Below are 23,358 nucleotides of genomic sequence, written 5' to 3'. Positions count from 1 at the left end.
CTCCATCCTTCTCTAGAAACTAACATAACCGAAACTACGTTGGGCGACATCCCCAAGAATAGAACCCGTGATACAGTTAACCCCACGTGCCTGTGGCATTACCGACTTGGTCACATCAACATAGGTCGTATCACAAGGTTGGTAAAGGATGGCCCTTTGGATTTTCTAATTGTAGAAGATCTTCCAACCTGTGAACCTTGCCTTTAGGGTAAGATGACGAAACGACCATTTAACGGTGTAAGCCTGAAAGATGTACAGGAACGCTTGATCTTATACATACTAATGTATGTGGTCCCATGAGTGTTAGGACACGTACCAGCACGTTTATTTAATAACATTTACCAATGATTAGTCTCGGTATGGTTTTACCAATGATTACTCTTGGTATGGTTACGTGTACCTAATCAGACACAAGTATGAATCCTTTGAAAAGTTCAAGGAGTTCAGACAAGAGGTCGAGAAACAGTTAGGGAGAGAAATTAAGACCCTTCGATCGGATCGAGGTGGCGAGTATCTCTCTGACGAATTCAGGGACTACTTAAAGGTCAATGGGATAGTATCACAGCTAGCTCCTCCTGCTACACCACAACTAAACAGTGTGTCAGAGAGGAGGAACCAGACCTTATTGGATATGGTCTGATCACTTCTCGTACACTCAGAGTTGCCCACATCCTTTTGGGGTTACGCATTAGAGACTGCGATATACGTATTGAACCAGGTTCCAACCAAATCTGTTTCGAAGACTCCCTATGAGCTTTGGACCGGTAAGAAACCAAGTGTGAGATACTTGAAGATTTGGGGTTGTCCGGCACATGTTAAAAGAACGAGTGCAGACAAATTGAAATCCAAGACCATTCGTTGCCTATTCGTAGGCTACCCCAAAGGCTCTGTGGGCTACTTATTCTATGACCTAGGAGAACAGAAGGTGTTCTGTAGTCGAAATGCCCATTTCTTGGAAGATGGTTACATCCTGAACAATCATCTTCAGGAAGTTGTTCTTGATGAGGAGAGCTCAGGGGTAGTGGGAGGTGTCCCACAAGCTCCAAGTAATGACCAACCTAGAAGATCTATTCAGGTTTCCAGGCCTCCAGTTCGTTTCGGCTATGACCAGGATAGTTATTTGGTGGAAGCCATGACCAGTGAGGAGGATCCCGTGACTTATACGGAAGCTATGTTGGACATAGATTCCACTTGAAGTGGGTAGATGCCATGAGAGCTGAGATGGACTCAATGGAAACCAATGGAGTTTGGACTCTGGTAGATCCACCCCCTAGGGTAAAAGCAATCGGTTGCAAATGGATCTATAAGAGGAAGAAGGGCCCCGATGGTAAGGTTGAGACCTACAAGGCTCGTCTTGTGGCGAAAGGGTACACTCAGAAAGAAGGAATCGATTATGAGGAATCCTTTTCGCCGGTGGCTATGCTTAAATCCATTAGGATCCTGCTAGCTGTAGCAGTGTACCATGATTACAAGATTTGGCAAATGGATATCAAAACTGCGTTCCTGAATGGAGATCTTAGTGAAGATATATGCAGTAACCGCAAGGTTTCATAGCTGTGGGTCAGGAACACATGGTATGTAAATTAAATCGATCCATATATGGACTTAAGCAAGCTTCTAGGAGTTGGAACATTCGGTTTGACTCCACCGTCAAAAGGTTTGACTATGAGCAAAATCCAGATGAGCCTTGTGTTTACAGGAAATCCAGTGGGGATAAGGTTACATTCCTGGTTTTCTATGTAGATGACATTCTACTCATTGGGAATGACGTAGGAATGTGACTATGGTGAAAGTATGGCTTTCCCAGCAATTCTCCATAAAAGGTCTTGGAGAAGCCTCCTACATACTGGGTCTTCGGCTCTATAGAGATAGATCGAAAAGGATAATAGGATTATCCCAATCTGCTTACATTGACAAGATAGTCAAGAGATACAGCATGGAGAACTCCAAGAAAGGAAATGTTCCTTTCAGGCATGGAGTCACTCTCTCCAAGGGAATGTCTCCCAAGACTCCCGAGGAGATTGAGGGCATGAAGGACGTTGTTCCCTATGCCTCAGCTGTAGGGAGCATCATGTATGCCATTCTGTGCACTTGTCTTGACAACGCTCAGGCAGTGAGTGTGGTAAGCAGATTCCAGTCAAACCCAGGGCAAGAGCATTGGACTGCTGTGAAAAACATACTCAAGTACCTTCGAAGGACAAAAGAGTTTTGTCTGGTATTCGATGGTAGTTCACAACAGATCCAGGGGTATACTGATGCTGACTTCCAGTCAGATCCAGATGATAGAAAGTCTACATCTGGTTATATCTACACGATAGGATCGTGTGCTGCTAGCTGGAAGAGCAGCAAACAGGGGTCTTAAGTAGTAAGAACAACAGTCCACAACCCAAGCAGAACACATTGCTGTAAGTGAGGTTGCCTAATGAATGAAGGTGTTTATTCTGAAATTTGGAATTCAGCACATCACCCATTCCACTATTGTGTGACAACACTGGATCTACGGGAGATTGATGTTAAAAGGTAGCATCAGCGGGAAATGTAGCAGAACCATTCACTAAGCCACTGACACAGAAAGTGTTTGAGAAACACGTGGAAAGTCTGGGACTCCGGCTTGCACCCGATTGGACCTAAGTGCAAGTGGGAGCTATTAGACAGTGTATGCCCTTAGCTCCAATCAGAATGATATACATTATGTCGTTTAATGTAAATGAATAAAGTACATATTTGATTCATGTTATTATGGTGTGTTTCTGTGTAATACCCTTACACTGGACACATATGAGACTCATGTTAGTTTAGAATCTTCACAGCCGTTGGATAGGTCTGGGGAGATCCTGCCAAGGCTGACACTGATGTGCCGCCACGTTGGTTGGGGTGGCTTGTCTCAGCTGCCAGGGTGAGACCTGAGGTACATGTAGTGTGGGTTTTCCTGAAACCTTGAACCGGACCAGAATTCCAATATTGCCCTGGACCTTGGAGATAGATGGACAAAACTGGAATGTTACACATGACCCCTAGACTCGATTATGATACTGTACTAGGTGTCAGATTGGGTTGTCTTTAATATGCCAATCAGTGAGATCCTTAGAGGGGGTCAAAACCTGGGTATGTTGGGACAGTCCGAGAATTCATCTGAGTGGGTGATCATAGTGACAGGATCAGCCCCTTTATCGGACAAATTGAATGATCGGGGATGCACTCTATCTGATGGAAACCAAAACTGCCGGCAGCCGATTTCAACCGTTGAAATTTGTTTTGCAAAATATATTTATATAGAGATATAAATACATATATATATATATATATATATATATATATATATATATATGGTTGTTTGCAAAAGGTTTTAATTCCCGAGATCCATATGAGTAGAGAATGCAGCACTGTACCTTGCAGCCGAGGGAGATGTCCTCTCTTGTCAGGCAGTGTTTGATCATTATGGGCTGAAAGGTTAAATGTAAGACCATTGAGGGTAATACCTGATGGGCTAATCTTACATCTGCCTATTGTCCTTGGGTTTTAATAAGGTGGCTTGACCCAGGGACCATTTAGTGTAAATGTTGGGCCCATTAAGAGCCCATGGTGATGGACTCAGGGGTTCACTATCTCCTATAGTGAATTCGGCCAGGCCTTGTAACAGAGGCTGGGCTGAACCCATGTGGCTGATGTGTAGATCAATGTTTGGGTCCCACGCCATACAAGGATACCCAACTGGGCAGTAGTTTGGAGGATAAGTGAGCACATGGACTTAATGGGCTTAAAGCCCAATTCGAATTGGTTTAATATGATTAATTAAAGAGGGGCGGTTCCGAGATTTAGATCAGCAGATAGGATAAGGGACTGTCCCTATCCATTAAGAGAGTCCAGATCCAAATAGAGATTTGGATCAAGAAACTCCTAATTAGATTAGGAGGGTTAATCTTTATCTGCAGATAAGATAAGGGATTATCCTTATCTCTTAAAGAGAGTCCAGATCCAAATACAAGATTTGGATTAGGGAACTCCTAATGGGATTAGGAGAACCTCTCTTTAAGGATATAAATAGAGGAGAAGGGCGAACCCCAGATCATCCTTCAAGATTACTGATTCAAGAGAGAAGATAGTTGCAGTTGGACTGGCACCATCTTTTGCTCTTGCCTTCTCCTGTTGTTGCCGCCATTGCTAATTCGATCTCCACCCGTAGGAGCGATGAAGAAAGGTTATTGATATCAGTTTTTGGGAGAAAAACTGATCTGAAGTCGTGCTCACTCGCCCTCCATCAGATTCTTGGTGAAGAATCGGGTTCTTGCTAAAGAACCACCCTGCTGATTCTACTCCACCCTACGCTGTGTCATCTTTAGTGGGAGCAGTCTTTGGTGATCTCCTTGGGTGTGAACACCTTCATTGGGAGTTACTACTACTCTGTATCAGGTATGTCCCTCTCCTACCTTTTGGTTTCAAATCTGGTCTGATTTAGGGTTCAAGATTGATATTTGAAAATGCAGTTTTCTAAAATAGGGAACGTGATTCCCACATGGGAGAGAGAATTTTTTTGAAAATTTGCCCAACCTACTTGCAGGGTTTGGCCATACATATGATGGATGTCTCATCCCTTCACTTGCGATGAGGGCCAAGAGTGTGAGCAAAGGAAAAAAGAAGACTAAATGGCACCTTATACCCGAAAGTCCGTGGAGGAACACAGTTAATCAAATGCACAGTTGTAAGAACTGCATCTCCCCAGAACTGCACAGGAACTGGAGGTCAGGAATTCTGTTGCTCTCCTATTTGGGTGCTTAGTTTTTTTTCCCACGTTTTTAGGTTGTGCTCTTTTTTTCCCACTTTGCCCCCTTTATAGATGAGTATATCAAGAAGAAGATTTTTATACGATCGTATTACTGCAGTAAACAAAGTGAGGGTGGGCCTTGGTGCAGTGGTTGGGTTGCTCCATTGTGACCTGGGTGAGCAAGGTTTAAGTCTTGGCAAAAGCCTCTCTCTCTGTGCAGGGGTAAGGCTGCGTACATCTGTTCCTCTCCAGACCCCGCATTGGTTGAGCCTCATGCACCGGGCTGCCCTAGTAACTGTGTAACAAAGTGCTAAGATGTTTCCTAAAATTTCGGCAGAATATTTTCATTTCCATGGGTACTGACACAAAACACTATTGAAATTGGCAATTTGGTATTTCCCTAGTAAAAACTACTAGTGTTGTGGATTACATAAGATAGTATTATAACCTGATGAATTGGTAACAGTATTGTATATATGTGGAGTAATAGTACTTTGCCTGCCTAATGGAGATGATGACCACTTTGAGCCAGTTTGAATTTCTTTTTGGGTGTAACATTAGATCTTAGCTTTTGTTAGTATAATAAATTGTTTGATTGATCTATTACATTATTTGCACATTCTGTGAGTTAAAATTTTCCTTTTACTTTTTGTTGTGTAGTTTTAACTTGTAAAGCCTACAGGACAACTTCACAACATATTGTTTTGTTTATTAACCTTTGTTTCATGGCTTTGGACGATGATTCTGAACAAGATAATAATCTAAAAGGGTGTATTTATGCTTCTTTTATCATTTTCATAAAATATCACTGTATATTTTTTGCATATTTCACAATGTTTCCACCATGTATATAATTTTTACAATATTTCCATATGACATTTCCAACATGTTTCCTATATTTGGATGACGGGCATTTCCACTGACAGCAACGTTTTAAATCTTGCATCCATGTAATAGACTTAAGAGTACAAGAAAGTTATACATGGCATGCTTGTAATTCCTCGCTGTGCTTTGAATTTGTAACTATGGTTTTGAGTTTAAAACGTTTTATTGGTAACTTGTGCTTAGTTCTATTGAAGTGTGAAAAGGAATAAATACATACAAAGCAGTTACTATAAGTTCCCAACACTCCCTCACATCCCTTAACAGCCTACTCTTTTGATGGTCCCTCCTGTAACATTACATACATCATTCCATATCTCTTTCTTTTTTTGGTAAGATTCCATATCTCTCTGTGACACCCCAAGTCCCAACCGACTGGTGCCCTGTCCAACTAGGTTACCAGCCATTACATTTGCTGATCTTTGTCCCCAAATAAAGGAACATTCTTTTACCATGAGAAAAGTGAAATTTAATTTGTTCTAGTATTTTATTCTTCAGTTTTTGGTATTCTGTTTGCTTGTTGGAACTTTGATTTTATTTCCATAGTTTTTTACTTTTTGAACTTCTACTTCTACAGTTGCAGCCTTAGCTTGACCAAATCTTTTGAAAGAGCAGCAGCAAATAAAGCACGCTCTATTATTATATTGCCAACAAAGGGTGACCGGTAAGATTTGGTCAACTTAAGAGTACATTTGGTAATTTGGAAGGGTTCTTACCTTGCATCATCATAAGCTAGTTGAAATTGAAATATTCAGAGTCGCCTTCCTCAAGTTAGGTATATATGTTGGTGATTGGTCGTTTCAGGAGTCACTCACTACTTTTATAACTTTTTCTATTTGGAATATAAAAAACATATATAGAATAGTTTTCTTACTCTTATTCTTAAAATTAGCACTTAATAAAAGACTTTTTAAAAGAACACTGTTTATTATGAATGGTGACAATTAATTTTGTAATATTGGTTCCTTTCTGGAACTATTTGAACCCACATTTTCTCCTCTAAATACCTCCTTAAGTGTTCATTTCTCACTCTGTTTTGAGGTTTTTGCTACTTTATGCTATTCTTTGATTCACTGCCCCATTCCTGATATGATAGTGAAAGTAATGTACCAGCTACGTAATGTTTGAAACATAAGTTGCACCGATAATCTAATCCTCTGTAAACTTTCCTAGACATAAACTCGATTATAGCAGGGGATCTGGCTCTAATACATGGCTTGAGGGTTTTTTTTCATTTGGGAACAGTAATTATTGCATTTATATAATGAAAAACATGTATACAAGAGGGTTGCACAATGTATAAGAAATATTTGAAGAACTCTATCTTCAAATATATAATATGGACTAGAGCTATGACTGGACTAAAAGACCCATCCTACACACACGTTCTAAGTGGATCATTAGCCACTAAATTTTGTTCCCTGGGAATGAACCTTTAGACTGCATTTGTTTCCAGTACAAAAACAAATATGTACAAAAACGCCCTCTAGCCGGTTCATGAATACAAACTAGTTTAATTTTACACTGATAAATTTTGTATTCCAACCAAAAGGTTTCTGGTTTTAATGAGTACAAACACAGATTCCAAGACTGAAATCCATCTTTTTTATATTGACCAACTATGAGTGCAAAGTTTGTATCAATTTTTTGGATACAAACTTTGTTCTCATTTTGAGTACAAACATGTCTTGGAAGTTGTGATAGCTGTCATTATCAGTACAGAAATGTATGCTTAAATTCTTGCAAAACTGAAGCGGAGCACATTTATGTATCAAACCGGCATTTGCACCGCAAACAAATGCAGCCTTAAGAAGGCAAAGAGTTCAGATCGTCTCTATTCTTGTCGAGTAAATTCACTAGTCTCCATGGACCTGAATCAACTCTTTGGTCCCATCTGGTTACACTTATTGAATCATCAAGAACTAGAAGTGAAGGAGGCTGCATGGAATTGGCAATTCTTGAGATGGTTAACAAAGTTATAATATTGGCTTTGAATGCATATACATCTCCTATTGGATCACTTGCCACTGAAAAGACAGGTGTCCTTCTAAGTCTGTTAATACCCCCCCCCCCTCCCACACACACGCACACACACACACAAAGAAAGAAAGAAAGAAAGAAAGAAATCCCAGCAGGACCTGGGTTCTCCAAAGAGCTTTCATCAAGGAAGAGAATAACCTGGCTACTAGGAATGTAAATTATTTGAGGGATTTGAGGCAGCCAAATTCTTGATGTGGGGAATATTTGAGCAGCTGTGTTAGACACAACAAAAAACAAATTTTCTTCAGGTTTGTCTCAAGTTGAGGTGAAGGGAAACATGTGTATTGGTAGGTAGGTAGGTAGGTAGGTAGGTAGATAGATAGATAGATAGATAGATAGATAGATAGATAGATAGATAGATAGGCTGAGGGCCCCTCATTACCATGACTTGACTCTGGTATCCACCATGAGCACTATTTTATTCAGTGGGTCCAGGGATTAGGCAATTCATTGGCTGACAGTTTGCCAGGGAAAGTGTAGGGAGAAATAAGTTATATTAGGGAAATGCTCTCTTGGAATAGATCTTTTGAGAATTTATACTTGGTTTTCTCCTTGAATTGCTAAGTTGTTGTTGTTGTTTTGTTAACCTTATTGTTTTGTAAGGTTTGTGGTCTTGTCCCTCATCCCTAAAGGGCCTTGATGATTGTGCCCTTTCTTTTTGTTATCTTCTCTCTCTTTTATGAAGTCTTTCTTATTTGAAGAAAAAAAGGAAGGGAGAAAAACTAGAGGATATGTGTCTATCACCCTTAATTAAAAAAGGCCATTGGTCTTGGGAAGGGTAGACTGGATATTGACCTAACCTTTGGCATTTTCCCCACAAAGTGCCCGCTCTCGGACTTGAACCTGCTTTCTTATGTTTGTCAACCCAAGATTTTACCATTTCACCAAGCAATAGCCCCTGACTGTGGCAATAGTTTAAACAGGTAAGAACCAAAGTACCCTTAAGTATGTAAACACGGATAACCAAAAGAGATTGGGTATCCATTCCAGGTAGAAATAGTTGGTTTGATCTGATTGTGACAATAGGGGCACCTATGTATACCTCTTGTTATTGTTTACATTGTTTTGTGCCCCCTCACACCGTTTTTCTAGATATAACCTTCACCTTTTCATGTTATAGATATTTGTATAGGCGAGGCATTCAGAAATTGACCATTTATGTGGAAATATTAATTTTAAATTCTCATATTAGGTATGAAGTTGATACAGATACATTTCTCTCTGTATTAGCGCTACAGCCTCTTACAAAAATGGCATCTGTGCCCACCATTGTTGAGGTATAATACATATAGAGCTATTTTACTTTGGAACTATCAAATTGTTCAATTCTTACCTGGATGAATTCTAATTAAATTGGCTTCACAATACAACTGCAGGTTTCAAATTCAAGTACATGTGAACTTTTGAAATCAATCTTGGGATTGAATGTGGAACCAGTTGAAAATGTTGCATCTAAACTATTTGTCCAGTGCTCTCGGCAAAAGGGCCTCATAAAGATCTACAGGCACTTGCTTAATTATCGGAGTACTATACCTATTCCACTTCAAAAAGTTCTAGGATTCAACTTTCTTCTTCTGTTTAAGAACTTTTTAAAAATATATGTTTTTTATGTATCTTGTCTTTCACAAAAGTAGCTTTGTTTCCCATTTATAAAAGCAACCAACATCATGAAAAAAAAAGCTTTATTAAGAACTAAGATAAATAATCCTGGACAAGGAGACTTTGGGGGCACCTGACCTGGGGCTGAATTTGTAAATCTGTTTTGTTTTTCATCCATATTAATAAAATTTCTTCAACTGATGTTGATTATCCAAAAGAAGGATAGGAGGACCTTGCCAACCAAGACTGTTTCAAACCTTAAGGAAAGTCATAAAATTATACATATAATCCCAACCTACAAGGAAATCAGAAAAATAATAAAAGATCATAAAAATGTCAACAAAAATATAGATAAATACATAATGTGCATATAGATATGTAGACATGGTAAATGTATGTCTTTGTCTCTGCAACCAAAAGAAATATAAGCTGTTTGTTATAAATATCTGCAGTAATGATCATTTTCATAGGAGGCTACTACGTAAATGTATATATATTTTTTTCAGTTGAAGTGACATATTATTATCTACTAATAGTTTAACTGTATTATTGCAGAAAATGTATTTAATCTTTGCAGTTTTCCCAACCTAGCAGGATTAAAGTATAAGCAAATAAGGCATGGAGTTCAAGAGGTGAAACTGAAAACTCTTCTTCAAATATTGTTATTTCTGGTAAAATGGCAAAAGCTGCTTTCTTTTTTCTGATTTTTCTTCTCTCAATCTGCTTTTCCTTGCAGGCAGTTGTCTGTGGTCTTTACCGAAGTGGCAAGATATATTTCCACCCAAATGATGATGAGGTGCTGGAGCAAACAGATAAAGTATGTAGCCATTATAGGTTCTTCAACTTTTCTAGCCTTCATGTTTTCTTAGAACTAATAAAATCAGGCTTATATTTAGTGAAGGACTTAAATGATGATGATGATGACATTGCTTTTCAAACATCATGTCATTAGTTCCTTTACTTTTTCTTTTATGTATTACTGAATCCCATGAGCCTTCAAGTTGCAAGTTGCATTTACTGAGAAGTCTAAACAGGAAAGGAAAATTCAAATTGACATTTTAAACTGTTTGTCAATGAGTTCCTATTTTATGTGCCTATGAATATTTGCTTTTCCTTATTTGTGCCTGAATATTGGTTTATTCTTTTTTATGCTTTTTTAATGCCTATATTGAATTTAATATCTTTTCCAATGCAATATGTTAGGGTTGTATGACTGTGCACACCCTAATAGCAGTTATATTGTTCATAAGGATCAAAGGAACTTTAGGAATGTATCCCTATAAGAGTGCTGGGCATGACCAGAAGTGAAAAATCTAATTGACTTTATTTAGCATATTGAAAGAGTAGGACTCCTAACATCCAGTGTGATTGCAAACCTGGTTACCAGTTGTGCTTTGTACCTTTCTAACGACCCATCAGATTTGTACTTAATTGTGAACACCCATTTACAACCTACAGTCTTCTTGTTTCTTGGTAGATCCACAACTTCCCATGTGTTGTTCTTTTCTAGTGCCTCCATTTCCACTCTCATGGCTTTTCTCCACTCCTTATTAGAAAGTGCCTCGGCTAGAGTATTAGGAATTGGAATGGTATTAAGGCTGACTAGAAAACTTTTATGGAATTTAGAGAATCTTTGGAACGACACAGATTTGGCTAAAGGGTACAATGGGTGTTTGGTAAATTCTCCGGTTCCTTTTCTCAGTGCAATAGGTAGGTCATACTTCTGCATATCCCTCAGTTCCAGGATTAGGAGTTGAATCTTGGACTTGCACAAGTTGAGGATCTGGATTTCTTTTCCTAGAGTAAACTTGCATATATCTCACATCATCATGCACATCTTTGGTGGGGTTAACAGTGTCTGAATTTGGTTCAATGGTTGGGTTGTTTGACTCTTGTTGAGACTCGGGAATGTGAGGCTCAGAGGATTGTGATAATGGGTTGAGAGATCCATCACATGAACGCCCAAAGATTGCGGAATAAGGGGCGAATTTCAAAAATTTTTCTCTCCCTTCAACTAGGAATCACATTCCCTATTTAGAAAATCATATTTTCAAGGATAAATCTTGAACCTTAAACTGAACCAGATCTGAACCAAAAGGAATGGGAGAGAAAGATACCTGATATGGAGAAGCAATATCTCCCAACGAAGGTGTTCACGCCCAAGGAAGGATCCAAAGACTGCTCCCACTGAAGATGGCGCAGTGCAGGATGGAGCAGAATCAGCAGTGTTCTTCCCCAAGAACTCTGTCCTTCGCAAGAAACAGCAGGATGGAACGTGAGCACAGCTTCCTTTTCAATCATTTCTCAAAGAATTGATATTAAGATCCAATCTTGACTTCTCCCACAGCTGGAGATCGAACTGGCAAACAGGGCGGCAAGAGCAGGGAGGCGGCAAGAGAGTATTCGCAGGGTGCAGAATTCTCTCTTTTTGATTTCAGCACTAAAGAGGATCTGATGTGTTTCTTGTTCTCTCTCAAGGCTGCCGCCCCCTCCTTCCTTTTGTTAACTTGAAAAGATCAGCTCCTAATCTCATTAGGAGGTGCTTATCCAAATCATATTTGGATCAGCCTTCTCTTCTAATGATAAGGATAAACCCTTATCTTATCTGCAGATTAGATTAGCTTTATCCTAATCTTATTAGGAGGTTTCTAGATCTGAATCACATTCAGATCTGGACTCTCTGAGTGGATAGGATTAAGACCCTATCCTAACTGCTAATCCATCTCAGAATTCGCCCCTTTAATTAACTAAATTAATAGCCCAGTTCGAAATGGGCTTTAGGCCCATTAAGCTTATGTGCTCACTTAACCTTCCTAACTGCTGCCCAGTTGGGCTTCCTTGTATGGCGTGGGACCCAAGCATTGATCTACACATCAGCCACATGGGTTCGGCCCAGCCTTTGTTACAAGGCCTGGTCGAATACACTGTTAAAGACAGTGCACCCCCTGAAACCCATCAAATGGGCTCTATGGGCCCAACACTTACCCTAAGTGGTCCCTGGGCCAAGCCACCTTGTAACACCCAGGGACTGTGGGCAGATGCAAGATTAGCCCATCAGGTATTATCCTCAATGGTCTTACACTTAACCTCTCAGCCCATAATGATCATACACTGCCCGACAAGAGAGGACCTCTCCCTCGGCTGCAAGGAACAGTGTTGCACTCTCCACTTATATGGATCCCGGGAATTAAAACCATTTGCAAACATTTTAGAAACCATAATGTATATACTTTTATATCTCATATAAAATATACTTCGCAAAAACAAATTTCAACGGTTGAAATCGGCTGCCGGCAGTCTTGGTTTCCAACAGTGAGAGTGCATCCCCGATCATTACCTTTGTCCGACAAAGGGGCTGATCCTGTCACTATGATCACCCACTCAGATGAATTCTCGGATTGTCCTAACATACCCAGGTTTTGACCCCCGCTAAGGATCTCACTGATTGATATATCAAAGACAGCCCGATCCGACACCTAGTGCAGTATCATAATCGAGTCTAGGGGTCGGGTGTAACTTTCCAGTTTTGCCCATCAATCTCCAAAGTCCAGGGCAATACTGGAAATCTGGTCCAGTTCAAAGATTCAATTAATCCCACACTGTATGTGCCTAGGGTCTCACCCCGGTAGCTGAGACAAGCCACCCCAACTGACTTGGTGGCACCACAGTGTCAGCCTTGTCAGGATAGGTCTCCCCAGACCGACCCACTGGCTGTGAACATTCTAAACTAACATGAGTCTCAATAAGTGTCCAGTTTAAGGGTAATACACAGAAACATACCAAGGGAACATGAATCAAATATGTACTTTTATTCATTTACAATAAACTCATAAAGTACATCAATTTTGATTGAAGCTAAGGGCATACAAAACTGTCTAACATGTGACTCAGAGGGATGTGATTCTTGACGGTTGGATGACTGTGAGGAGGGTAATACATCTAAGGAGAGTAGATCCGAGGCCTTATCTTCCAGTAATGAGGGCTCCCCCTGAAGATAAGTTTGAGTGAAAAAGGATTGTCCCTCCTCAAATGTGACATCGATGGAGGTATAGAATTTTTTGGTGGCTGGATGATAACATTTATAACCTTTCTGAGTTGGGGAATATCCCAAGAAGACACACCTGATTGCTTGTGGATCCAATTTTCCCTTATTATGGACATGAACAAAGGCAGTGCAGCCAAAAATTCTTGGTGTGAGATTATTTGAGGTTTGAATATCAGGGTAGAATTGAGAAAGGACTTGTATTGGGCTTCGGTTGTCAAGAACTTTAGATGGTAATCTATTTATGGTGTATGCAGCAGTAAGGACAGCTTCCCCCCAATATTGTTTGGCCACCCGGTTTTGAAGGAGAAAGGCTCGAGTGGTTTGCAAAAGATGGCCATTTTTCCTCTCAGCTATCCCATTCTGTTGGGGAGTGTTAACACAGGAGGATTCATGCACAATGCCTTCTTTCTGAAAAAATGGGGACAAATTCTGATTAAAATAATCTGTAGCATTATCAGATCGAAACCTTTTAATTCTCACACCAAACTGAGTTTGGACCATGTTATAAAAGTTGGGAAGAATGGTACCCACATCAGATTTAGACTTAAGAAGAAAGATCCATGCGACCCTAGTGCAATCGTCAACAAAGGTGACAAACCATCTAGAACCAGTAATGTTGGGAATTTGAGAAGGGCCCCATATATCCGAATGAATCAAATAAAAAGGAGGTTAAGATCTTTTATTGCTGATTGGGAAAGAAACCCTTTTGTGCTTAGCAAGTTCACAAACATCACAATGAAAGGTTTCAACATCAATTCCTTTAAACAAGGAAGGAAGCATTGTTTTTAAAACAGGAAATGAAGGATGACCGAAACGGAAGTGATGACGCCAAATTAAATCTTTATTGGAGGTAGATAAGAATGACTCATGTGTGACATGCATAACAGTGTGAGATGGTTTGCTGGTTGCTTCAAGGTAGTAGAGTCCATCTCTTTCCTTAGCAAGTCCAATCTTCTTCCCCGAAACCTGGTCTTGAAATACACAGTAAGAAGGAAAGAACACAACATTGCAGTTCACATCCTGGTTGAGTTTATGTATAGAGATAAGGCTAGTGGATAACTTAGGAACATGAAGCACATTTTTAAGCAATAGGGATGGAGTAATTTGAATATTCCCAATCCCTGCCATTGTGCTGAAAGAACCATTAGCAACAGAATTTTTTCTATTACTAGGACAGGGTGTATAGGTGAGAAAATGTAGTGAAGAGAGTGTCATGTGGTCAGTAGCTCCAGAATCAAGAATCCATGGAAAAACACTAGCCGAGGCATGTAATCCTAGAGATAAAGACTCACCTGAGAGAGCAAGAGAGGTAGAACCACTTCCTAGTTTCAAGGATTTCAGGAAGCTCCTTAGCCTTTCCATTCTTCATCATTAAATGGTCCCTGACTTGAGTGTTCTTGTTGCGGGGTTGTGGAGACATTATGGGCCTGTTGAACTCCTTTTGAAACTCCTCGATTTCCCCATTCCTTGCTGGATGTGGGAGGTTTCCCATGAAGTTTCCAGCACCGATCTTTTGTGTGTCTGGGCTTCTTGCAATAGGTGCACCAGAGGTTATCGTTAGAGTCATGAGTAGTTGTGTCACGAGCCAAGTTGTGATTGTTCTCACCCTTTGAACCACAGTAACTTCCTCCCCTTGCCACCATGGCTGAGCCTTCGGGAGGATCAAGCATGATTCCATGGCGGCTTTGGAATAGGTTTGTCAGACAACATCCCAAATAGCCTTTGCAGAGGGAAGAAACATACAAGTATCACTGATCTCGGGTGTCATTGAACTCCACAACCATGACATAATCATGGAGTCCTCTTCGTCCCAAGCATCAAAATTTGACTCGCCCAACTTTGGCCCTGTTCCAAGAAGGTGACTAATTTTTCCTTTTCCCGTCAAATAGGTACGCACTAGTTGTGACCACTTCAAGTAGTTCTGGCCATTCAGTCTATATGTTGTCTGAATATTCTACAAATCACCAGTGTGAGGATGAGAATTTGTTGCTCCTTCATCGGTTTGGACGGGAGTACTTGTTGCAGTCATGTCGGACATTGTTAATGGAGGAAAAAATAAGGCCAGCAGGAAAGGAGAATAAAGAAGGGAAGAACTGGCTGGAATAAAGGAGAATAAAGGAACACTTCTGGTTACAGATCAACACTGAAGGCCAGAAGAGAAACACGAAAAACTGGCAATGAAGGCCGAAAAAAAAAATCTCAAGGTTGACAAACCTAGAGCTCTGATACCATGTTTTGGAATGGTAGAATACTGATGTATTTCATTCTATTGCCAATCGGCATATTTATACAGTAAGCTGCTGCAATAAATAGAAAGAAGAAAAAATAGAAAGAAAAGAAAATAGAAAATAAAAAAATAGAAAGTACATGAATAGAAAGAAAGAAATAGAAAGAAAACTTTTTAAATCAATCCTTCTACAATCCTAGGAATATATACAATTCTATTTTTACACAACTACCAAATATAGATATGCACCAGTAACCCCACGTTTTCCAACACACCTCGATGGAGAGGCCATTATGTGGTACCAATGGTACCGAAAAACACACCCCCAAACTACTTGGATGGACTTCACTGAAGCCTTACGAGTGAGGTTCGAACCATCCGGGTATGAAAATTTTGATGAATCCTTGTCCCGTGTCAAACAGACTGGTAGTGTGAGGGAGTATCAAACTGAGTTCGAGAGATTAGCCACCCGTGTGCATGGTTGGCCGAAAATGACTCTGGTTGGCTGTTTCATTGGGGGTTTATGGGAAGACATACGAATTGAAGTAAAAGCATTGCAGCCTTCGACTCTTATCTCTGCTATCGGGCTAGCTAAACTCTAAGAAGACAGGCTAAACCTATGAAGAAAAACCACTAGACCAACTGGTCCAGCGGTTGGACCCCTGTTACAAATCCCAACCAGTCGAGCAGATTCAGCTCTGGAACCCTTACTTGCCACCCCGGGCACTAAACCAGAAGCCCCAGCACCCAAGAACCCCGGGACCATGGTAGTACCTTACAAGAAGCTCTCATGGACCGAGATGCAGGTCCGTCGAGAAAAAGGGTTGTGTTACAATTGTGACGAAAAATTTACCCAAGGGCACTGGTGCAAGACCCCACACCTCTACTTATTGCAGGTTGAAGAGGAGGATGCCAACTTTGAACGGGAACCGGAAGTTGGAACCAATGAAGCAGTCCCAACTACGGAAATTGAATATTATGTGATTTCTTTGCAAGCTCTATTGGGCTGTCAGAGCCCATGTACCATGAGGGTGGAAGGGTGGGTTCAGGCCCAAAAAGTGGCTATCCTAATTGGCAGTGGAAGTTCTCTAAATTTTATCACCCCCCGGTTGACCCGGAGACTCGGGTTGGATGTGGAACCCATAGCTCCCTTTGCTGTAAACGTGGCCAGTGGGCAAGGAATCAGATGTGAGGGAAAATGTAAATCAGTTAGGCTTAAAATTTAGGGGTACCTCTTCACTATAGACCTGCACCCCCTTGAATTTTCAGGGGCAGATATAGTTCTGGGCGTCGAATGGCTTCAACAATTGGGCCCCGTAATGTGCAATTGGGCTGACCTTACAATGCAGTTTCAACATGAGGGACTCACCTGCATATTAAGGGGAACCAGACCTGTCTCGGCCACAGCCAAACCTCCCCACCTCATATTCAAGAGTTGTCAATACTCGGATACCCCCTTGCTAATGAGTATGGGCCCCATGCCTCTTGGGCCGACATTGGCTGTTGATGATACTATAACCCAGAACCCGGAGCAACAGGACCAACTCCAACAGCTCCTGAGCAAATACGAGGACATATTCCAAGAGCCATCTGCTCTCCCCCCCCCCCCCTCGAGACAGCTGGACCACCAGATTGTACTCCAACTGGGAGCTCCTCCCACAAATGTCCGCCCATACTGGTATCCACATTATCAGCGGGCAGAAGTGGATAAGATGATCCAAGAACTCCTGGATAAAGGGTTCATTCGGCCCAGTAACAGCCCGTTCTCTTCACCTGTCCTACTAGTAAAGAAAAAGGATGGGACATGGAGATTTTGTGTTGACTACCGAACCCTCAACATCTGTGAAGGACTGATATCCCATTCCATTGACAGAAGAGTTTTTGACGAATTGGGCCAGGCCTTCTTCTTCTCCAAACTGGATCTCAGGTCCGGGTACCACCAGATCCGAGTCCACCCAGAAGATATAAATAAGACGGCTTTTCAAACCTTAGATGGTCACTACGAATTTGTGGTTATGCCATTTGATTTAACCAACGCATCATCTACCTTTCAGCGGCTCATGAATGACATTTTCAGACCGTATTTGCGACACTATATATTGGTTTTCTTCGACAATATACTTATCTACAGCCCCACCTGGGCCTCACACCTAACACACTTGCGTCGCACTCTGGACCTACTTAGGCAGCACTCCTTGTTTGCCAAGCCCACTAAATGTTCCTTTGGACAGACCCATATTCATTACCTTGGGCATATAATAACAGGTGGGAAAGTTTGTACAGACCCGGACAAGGTTTCAAGCATGGTCAATTGGCCAAGACCACAGAACCAAAAGTCACTTAGAGGGTTCCTCGGACTGACTGGTTATTACAGACGTTTCATCGCCGGTTATGGTATGTTGGCCGCACCTCTCACAAAGTTGTTGAAGGAACAATCCTTTATATGGGACGAGGCAGCAGAAGGGGCCTTCCAATATCTTAAGAAGGCAGTCACATCGCCTCCCACCTTGGCTCTTCCAGATTTCAGTAAAGAATTTGTGGTGGAAACTGATGCTTCAGGGAAGGGGATTGGTGCAGTCTTAATGCAGAATGGGCAACCATTGGCTTTCTTCAGCCGAGCTCTATCAGCCCAGGCCCAAGCCAAGTCCACGTATGAGAAAGAGTTGATGGCAATTACCTTATCAGTACACAAATGGAGGGCATACCTTCTGGGAAGGAGATTTACGGTACGAACCGATCACTGAAGCATTAAACATTTATTGGAGCAGAGGATTCTCAGCCCAGAACAGAAAAAATGGGCCTACAAACTTCTGGGTTACGGTTTTCATATTGAATATAAACCTGGGCCTTCAAATGCAGTGGCAGATGCACTATCCAGGGTAGAAGATTTCCAGATGTGGGCCTGTCTAAACCCAATTACCCCTTGTATGACCTCATCCAGCTGGAGGCACAATCAGATCCAGAACTCAGCCAGATCCGATCCCAATGGAGCAAGGATCCCACTTTAGTGCCAGGGTATTCCGTAACTGGTACTACACTCTTCTATAAAGGTCATGTGGTAGTAGCCAGCACATCAGAGTATCAGAAGGAGTTGCTCAAGTTATTTCATGACTTGGCTATAGGTGGGCATTCCGGGTTTCTCAGAACCTACAAGAGGATAGCGAGCCACTACTATTGGAGGGGAATGAGACATATGGTTCAGAGTTATGTGGCCTGTTGTGACATATGCCAGCAGCACAAGTATAGCACCCAGTCTCCTGCAGGTCTACTTCAGCCCTTACCCATTCCAGAACGAGTATGGGAAGACATTACCATGGATTTTATTACCGGGTTGCCTAAATCAGCAGGGAAGTCGGTGATCCTGGTAATTGTGGACTGCCTAAGCAAATATGCTCATTTCTTGGCGCTATCACAGTTGTACACAGCTTCCACAGTGGCTCGAGCTTATGTCCAGGAGGTAGCCAAATTGCACGGACTCCGAACTCTATCTTGACCGACAGGGACCCCCTCTTTATGAGCAAATTCTGGGATTCTTATTTTTCTGCTCAAGGAGTACATGCGCTTCACATCACCAGCTACCATCCCCAGACAGATGGGCAGTCCGAGGTGGTCAATCACAGCCTTGAAACTTACTTGCGTTGTTTCATCAGAGAAGCCCAAACAGTGGGCTTACTGGCTGCCATGGGCCGAATATTGGTATAACACCACATACCAAGCTTCAGCAGAGACCACTCCATTTAAAATAATTTATGGGAGAGATCCTCCAGCTGTGCTTCCTTACGAAAAGGAGACTTCTACAGTGGCTGAGGTAGAAGCCCAGTTATTGGACAGATGAGATTTTAAGATCCCTCAAGCTGCATTTGCAGAAAGCCCAACAGCGCATGAAGTTAGCCTATGATCGCAATCATCGGGAGCTTGAATTTGCAGTGGGGGATTGGGTCTACTTAAGACTCCAGCCTTACCGACAAGCTTCGGTAGCCTGACAGGTTTGGCAGAAGCTAGCTCCCAAGTATTTTTGGCCCATTCATGGTGATTGAACGAGTAGGGCAGGTAGCTTACAAACTGGAGCTACCTATTTCCTCGAAATTACACCCAGTTTTTCATGTCAGCATGCTGAAACCATGTCTAAGTCCTACCACTAAGGTCAGCCCAACCCTCCCACAATTCACTGAAGATGGAGACATATTGATTGAGCCACAACAAATCAGAAATATAAGGTGGGTCAAAATGGGCAAGAAGTTACACAAGCAGGCCCTGGTCGTGTGGAAGAACTTGCCACCAGAAGAGGCCACATGGGAAGACTATGACCAACTGAAAGACCAATATCCTCACATCAACCTTGAGGATAAGGTGTTTCTTGAAGAGGGTGGGACTGATAGGCCCTCGACTACCCATTTGGGCCCACCACAGGAGACCCAGGCCCACGACATGCAGCAACCAGGCCAAGAACGAGAGAAGCACTCGATCTCCCATGTGCAACCGCCACTGAGGTTTGTTTACGTGAGGAGGCCACGTCCCTCCAGTTAGTTAGCCGTCTCAGTCAAGCCATGTGCACGAGAGGTGGAAGAGAGAGTATAAGTATTGTATTACTTCACCGATTCTGGGCATGAAAAATGCAACCCTACTGATCTCCTCCATCTCTCCTCTCTTCTTCCTTTCTGTTCTTCCCCTCCTCTACTCTACTCTGTTTTCAGGAGGGTGAGCTCCCTCGAACCAGCTCAGGTTTTCAGAATATCAAAGTAAGCTTACCAGGGACACTCGTCATCTCCTTTCCGGAGGCACCCATAGATGTAGAGGGTATCTGATCAGTTTGTGAGTTTTTGTCTCGAACCACCACCAGTATCCATTGCATGATTTGCCTAGGTTAAAGGTGGGCCATGTAGATCATAACAAAAGTTGATAGTATGTCCCTCCATACCACAATGTATACACCTCCTTTGACCATTACTATGTTCTCTGCATGGTCAAGTTGAACCTCCAATACGACCACCACCACGACCAGGCTGAACCTCCTGAGATCCTCCTTTACCTCCACGGCCTCCCCCTCTTGTTACTGCAAACGCAGACCTATCTGATATAGTGGGGTTCTCCGTAGGTCCAACCGAGATCCTTCGGAGACGGGCAAACACCTCTTCAAGAGAGTGAAGGGTAGACCCACCTAGTACTTAAACCCTACTAAAAATCTAGTTACATTCAATTGCTCTCTCTGCTGTTGCTGAATCTTGACATCATATGTAAGAGGATAATACACATTCAACTCATTCCGCAGATTTCTCATACTAGCATAATATTTCTCGAGACTTTGATTACCCTGTTGCAGATTAAAATACTCTTGGTACAGTTAATAAACCCTAGTAGTGTTGTCTTGTCCAGAAGCTTCTTTGCATGATCCCAAACCTCCTTGGCTGTATCTAAGAACATAAAGTTCACACTAATCTTGGGTTCCATACTATTCCATAACCATGTCATAATTTGTGCATCGTCGTGCTCCCACTCATCGTACCCCTGAGAATCAGCTAAAGGTTTATCTTCCTTATCATGATTCACTTTCTTCTTAGCTTTCAGGAAAACTTCAACAGATTTAGCCCAAGGCACATAATTCTTACCATTCAGTTTGATAGATGTCATTTGCACATTTAGATAATCAGGGGGAACCATTACACTAGACTTGCATTCACTGCTGTCTCCGACAACTGTCAAAAAAAATCTATCACTAGTCTATCACTCCATCTCACTAACTAGTCACCACACTACACCCCAACAGCTGATTATTGCTAGAGTACCTACTGTCACAGGTCTCAGCAACAACCACTCACTGTTCACCACTTTCAGCAACAACACCACTGCTATCTTCCACTTTCAGCACCATAAACCACCAGAATACACCTCACATATATAGTACTAGGTTCTGCAACACATCAAAACCTATTCCTCCCTACAACACTGATGTAACCTACCTATTTGAACCCCCACAAATCAGACTTGCAGACAGTCAATTACATCACTGAAACCAGCCCTCTTCAAACCATCGAATAGAGGGTTTTCGACCAACCACACAAAACAGCCACAACACCACCCATTGTAGGCATGAAAACGTCCAGAACAAAAAAAAATGATCACTCCTTTTTAGCCCCTCTGTGAATCTTCGATCAGCTAGTGAGAAACCTGCAAAACCTAGCAGGATGGGCGCTGAAAAGAAAAAAAACTGGGTTGATCTGAACTGATTATATTGGCTCTGATACCATGCTAAAGTTCAGACCTGTGATGTTCTTAGGTTCGAAATAATAAATAGAAAGTAATAATGGTGAAGGATTAGAAGAGAAGAGAAGAGAAGAGGAGAATAAGAGAAAACAAGGTCTGCTTCGAACTTGAGAGTTCTCTCTCTAGTCGCCCAATTTTATTTATAGTTTTCTAAAACAATGCACAATGACTATTGTGCCCCCACTTAAGTGTGGGACACGTCACTTAACTTAGGATCTACTTATAACTACATCAAGCATATAAACCAATGTAAATTGACTATATACCCCTCTATAGCCGATTCTAACAAGAAATAAATGTACCATTCTTGAATTCCTTGTATTGTACTCCGATCTTTGTTTTTTTCCTGATTATGGGAAGAAAACTCAAGGACCTATTTCTAGGCTCAAAAACATTTTTGAAAAATATGCAAAAGTCCCTAAAAAATTAGGTGATTCAAGAAGTTATCTGTCTTGTCAAATCTCTATATGGTCTAGTAGTCCTATTACCCGTATGGGCTTCAACTCAAAATAGAAAAGTGCAAGAGAATTGTTACGAGATTATAGGTTGTAATTATAGGCTGTAAATATGTAGTATCAGCCCAATTAGGAATAGCTTGATTATAGGAATTATTCATTCTTTGATTTTCTTCCTATTTTAGTATCTACAAGGCCGTATGATTTTCTTCCTTTTTAGTATCTGCAAGGTTGTATGATTTTCTTCCTTTGTAGTATCTACAAGGCTGTATATATATGTACTATTTTCTCAATTGAAAGATATCAATTTCTTCCAATTCTTGTTCTATCACATGGTATCAGAGCTGGAGACACCAATTCCAGTTTGAAATTAATTTCTGGTTTTCTTCCCTTTGCTGCCCAAGTGAGCAGCTTTGAATTCTATACGTTGCCCAAGTGAGTAGCAGCTGTGATCTCTAGGTCACCCATTCCGAGTGACATCTGCATCTCATCGCCCCTACCAGTGGAAGTGGAACCCCCAGATTGGCCTACCCACCTTCACCGGTCTCTTTTCTGACGATTGCCTCAACCTCGGTGTTACTCCTGTGGTGTTTGTTTGCCTATCAGGAAAGTCTTTCATCTTTGTTCTTCTTATATAGTTGATATTTTGGTGTTGCCAGTTGTGATTTCTTGTTGTTTGGGTGTTGCATCTGTTGCCGATTCTATTTAAGTTGTTTTATTGGTTTTGCTGGTTGTTAAAAGTTTATTTTCTTGTATTTATGATGGCAGTTGAACAAAAGAACTTGGCTATGCCTAGTGTTATCCCCATTCTGTCTAAATCACTGAACAAAAACTAAATGGAACTAATTATTTAGACTGGAGTAAAACTGTTCGCTTGTATTTACGAAGTATCTCTAAGGACAACCATCTGACTAAGGACCCTCCTACTGATGAGACTTGCATTGAATGGCTAAGGGTTGACGCTCAATTATTTTTGCAAATCCGTAATTCTATTGAGAATGAGTACGTCAGTCATGTCTCTCACTGTGAGTTTGTAAAAGAACTAATGGAATATTTGGCTTTTCTGTTCTTTGGTAAAGAAAATATT

General features: G+C 41.4%; 1 protein-coding gene across 6 annotated transcripts in view; it reads left to right on the top strand.

Annotated features, from left to right (window-relative positions):
• The window catches only part of LOC148879028 (ion channel POLLUX-like protein, putative (DUF1012)), a 165,154-nt gene that overhangs the window by 107,631 nt on the left and 34,165 nt on the right, over positions 1 to 23,358 (top strand). For all 6 annotated transcript variants that reach the window (XM_088960395.1, XM_088960396.1, XM_088960398.1 and 3 more), the window contains 5 exons: positions 6,222 to 6,308; positions 8,877 to 8,961; positions 9,061 to 9,208; positions 9,839 to 9,915; positions 10,020 to 10,100. In XM_088960395.1, coding sequence (XP_088816521.1) covers positions 6,222 to 6,308; positions 8,877 to 8,961; positions 9,061 to 9,208; positions 9,839 to 9,915; positions 10,020 to 10,100 — 478 coding nt within the window. The remainder of the gene's footprint in view (positions 1 to 6,221; positions 6,309 to 8,876; positions 8,962 to 9,060; positions 9,209 to 9,838; positions 9,916 to 10,019; positions 10,101 to 23,358) is intronic.

Source organism: Nelumbo lutea, chromosome 1, assembly GCF_056320005.1.
Source record: "Nelumbo lutea isolate HS-2025 chromosome 1, American lotus-T2T, whole genome shotgun sequence".
Taxonomy (NCBI): Eukaryota; Viridiplantae; Streptophyta; class Magnoliopsida; order Proteales; family Nelumbonaceae; genus Nelumbo; species Nelumbo lutea.
Note: the sequence above shows the minus strand (reverse complement) of the source record. Positions and strands in the feature narration are given on the sequence as shown.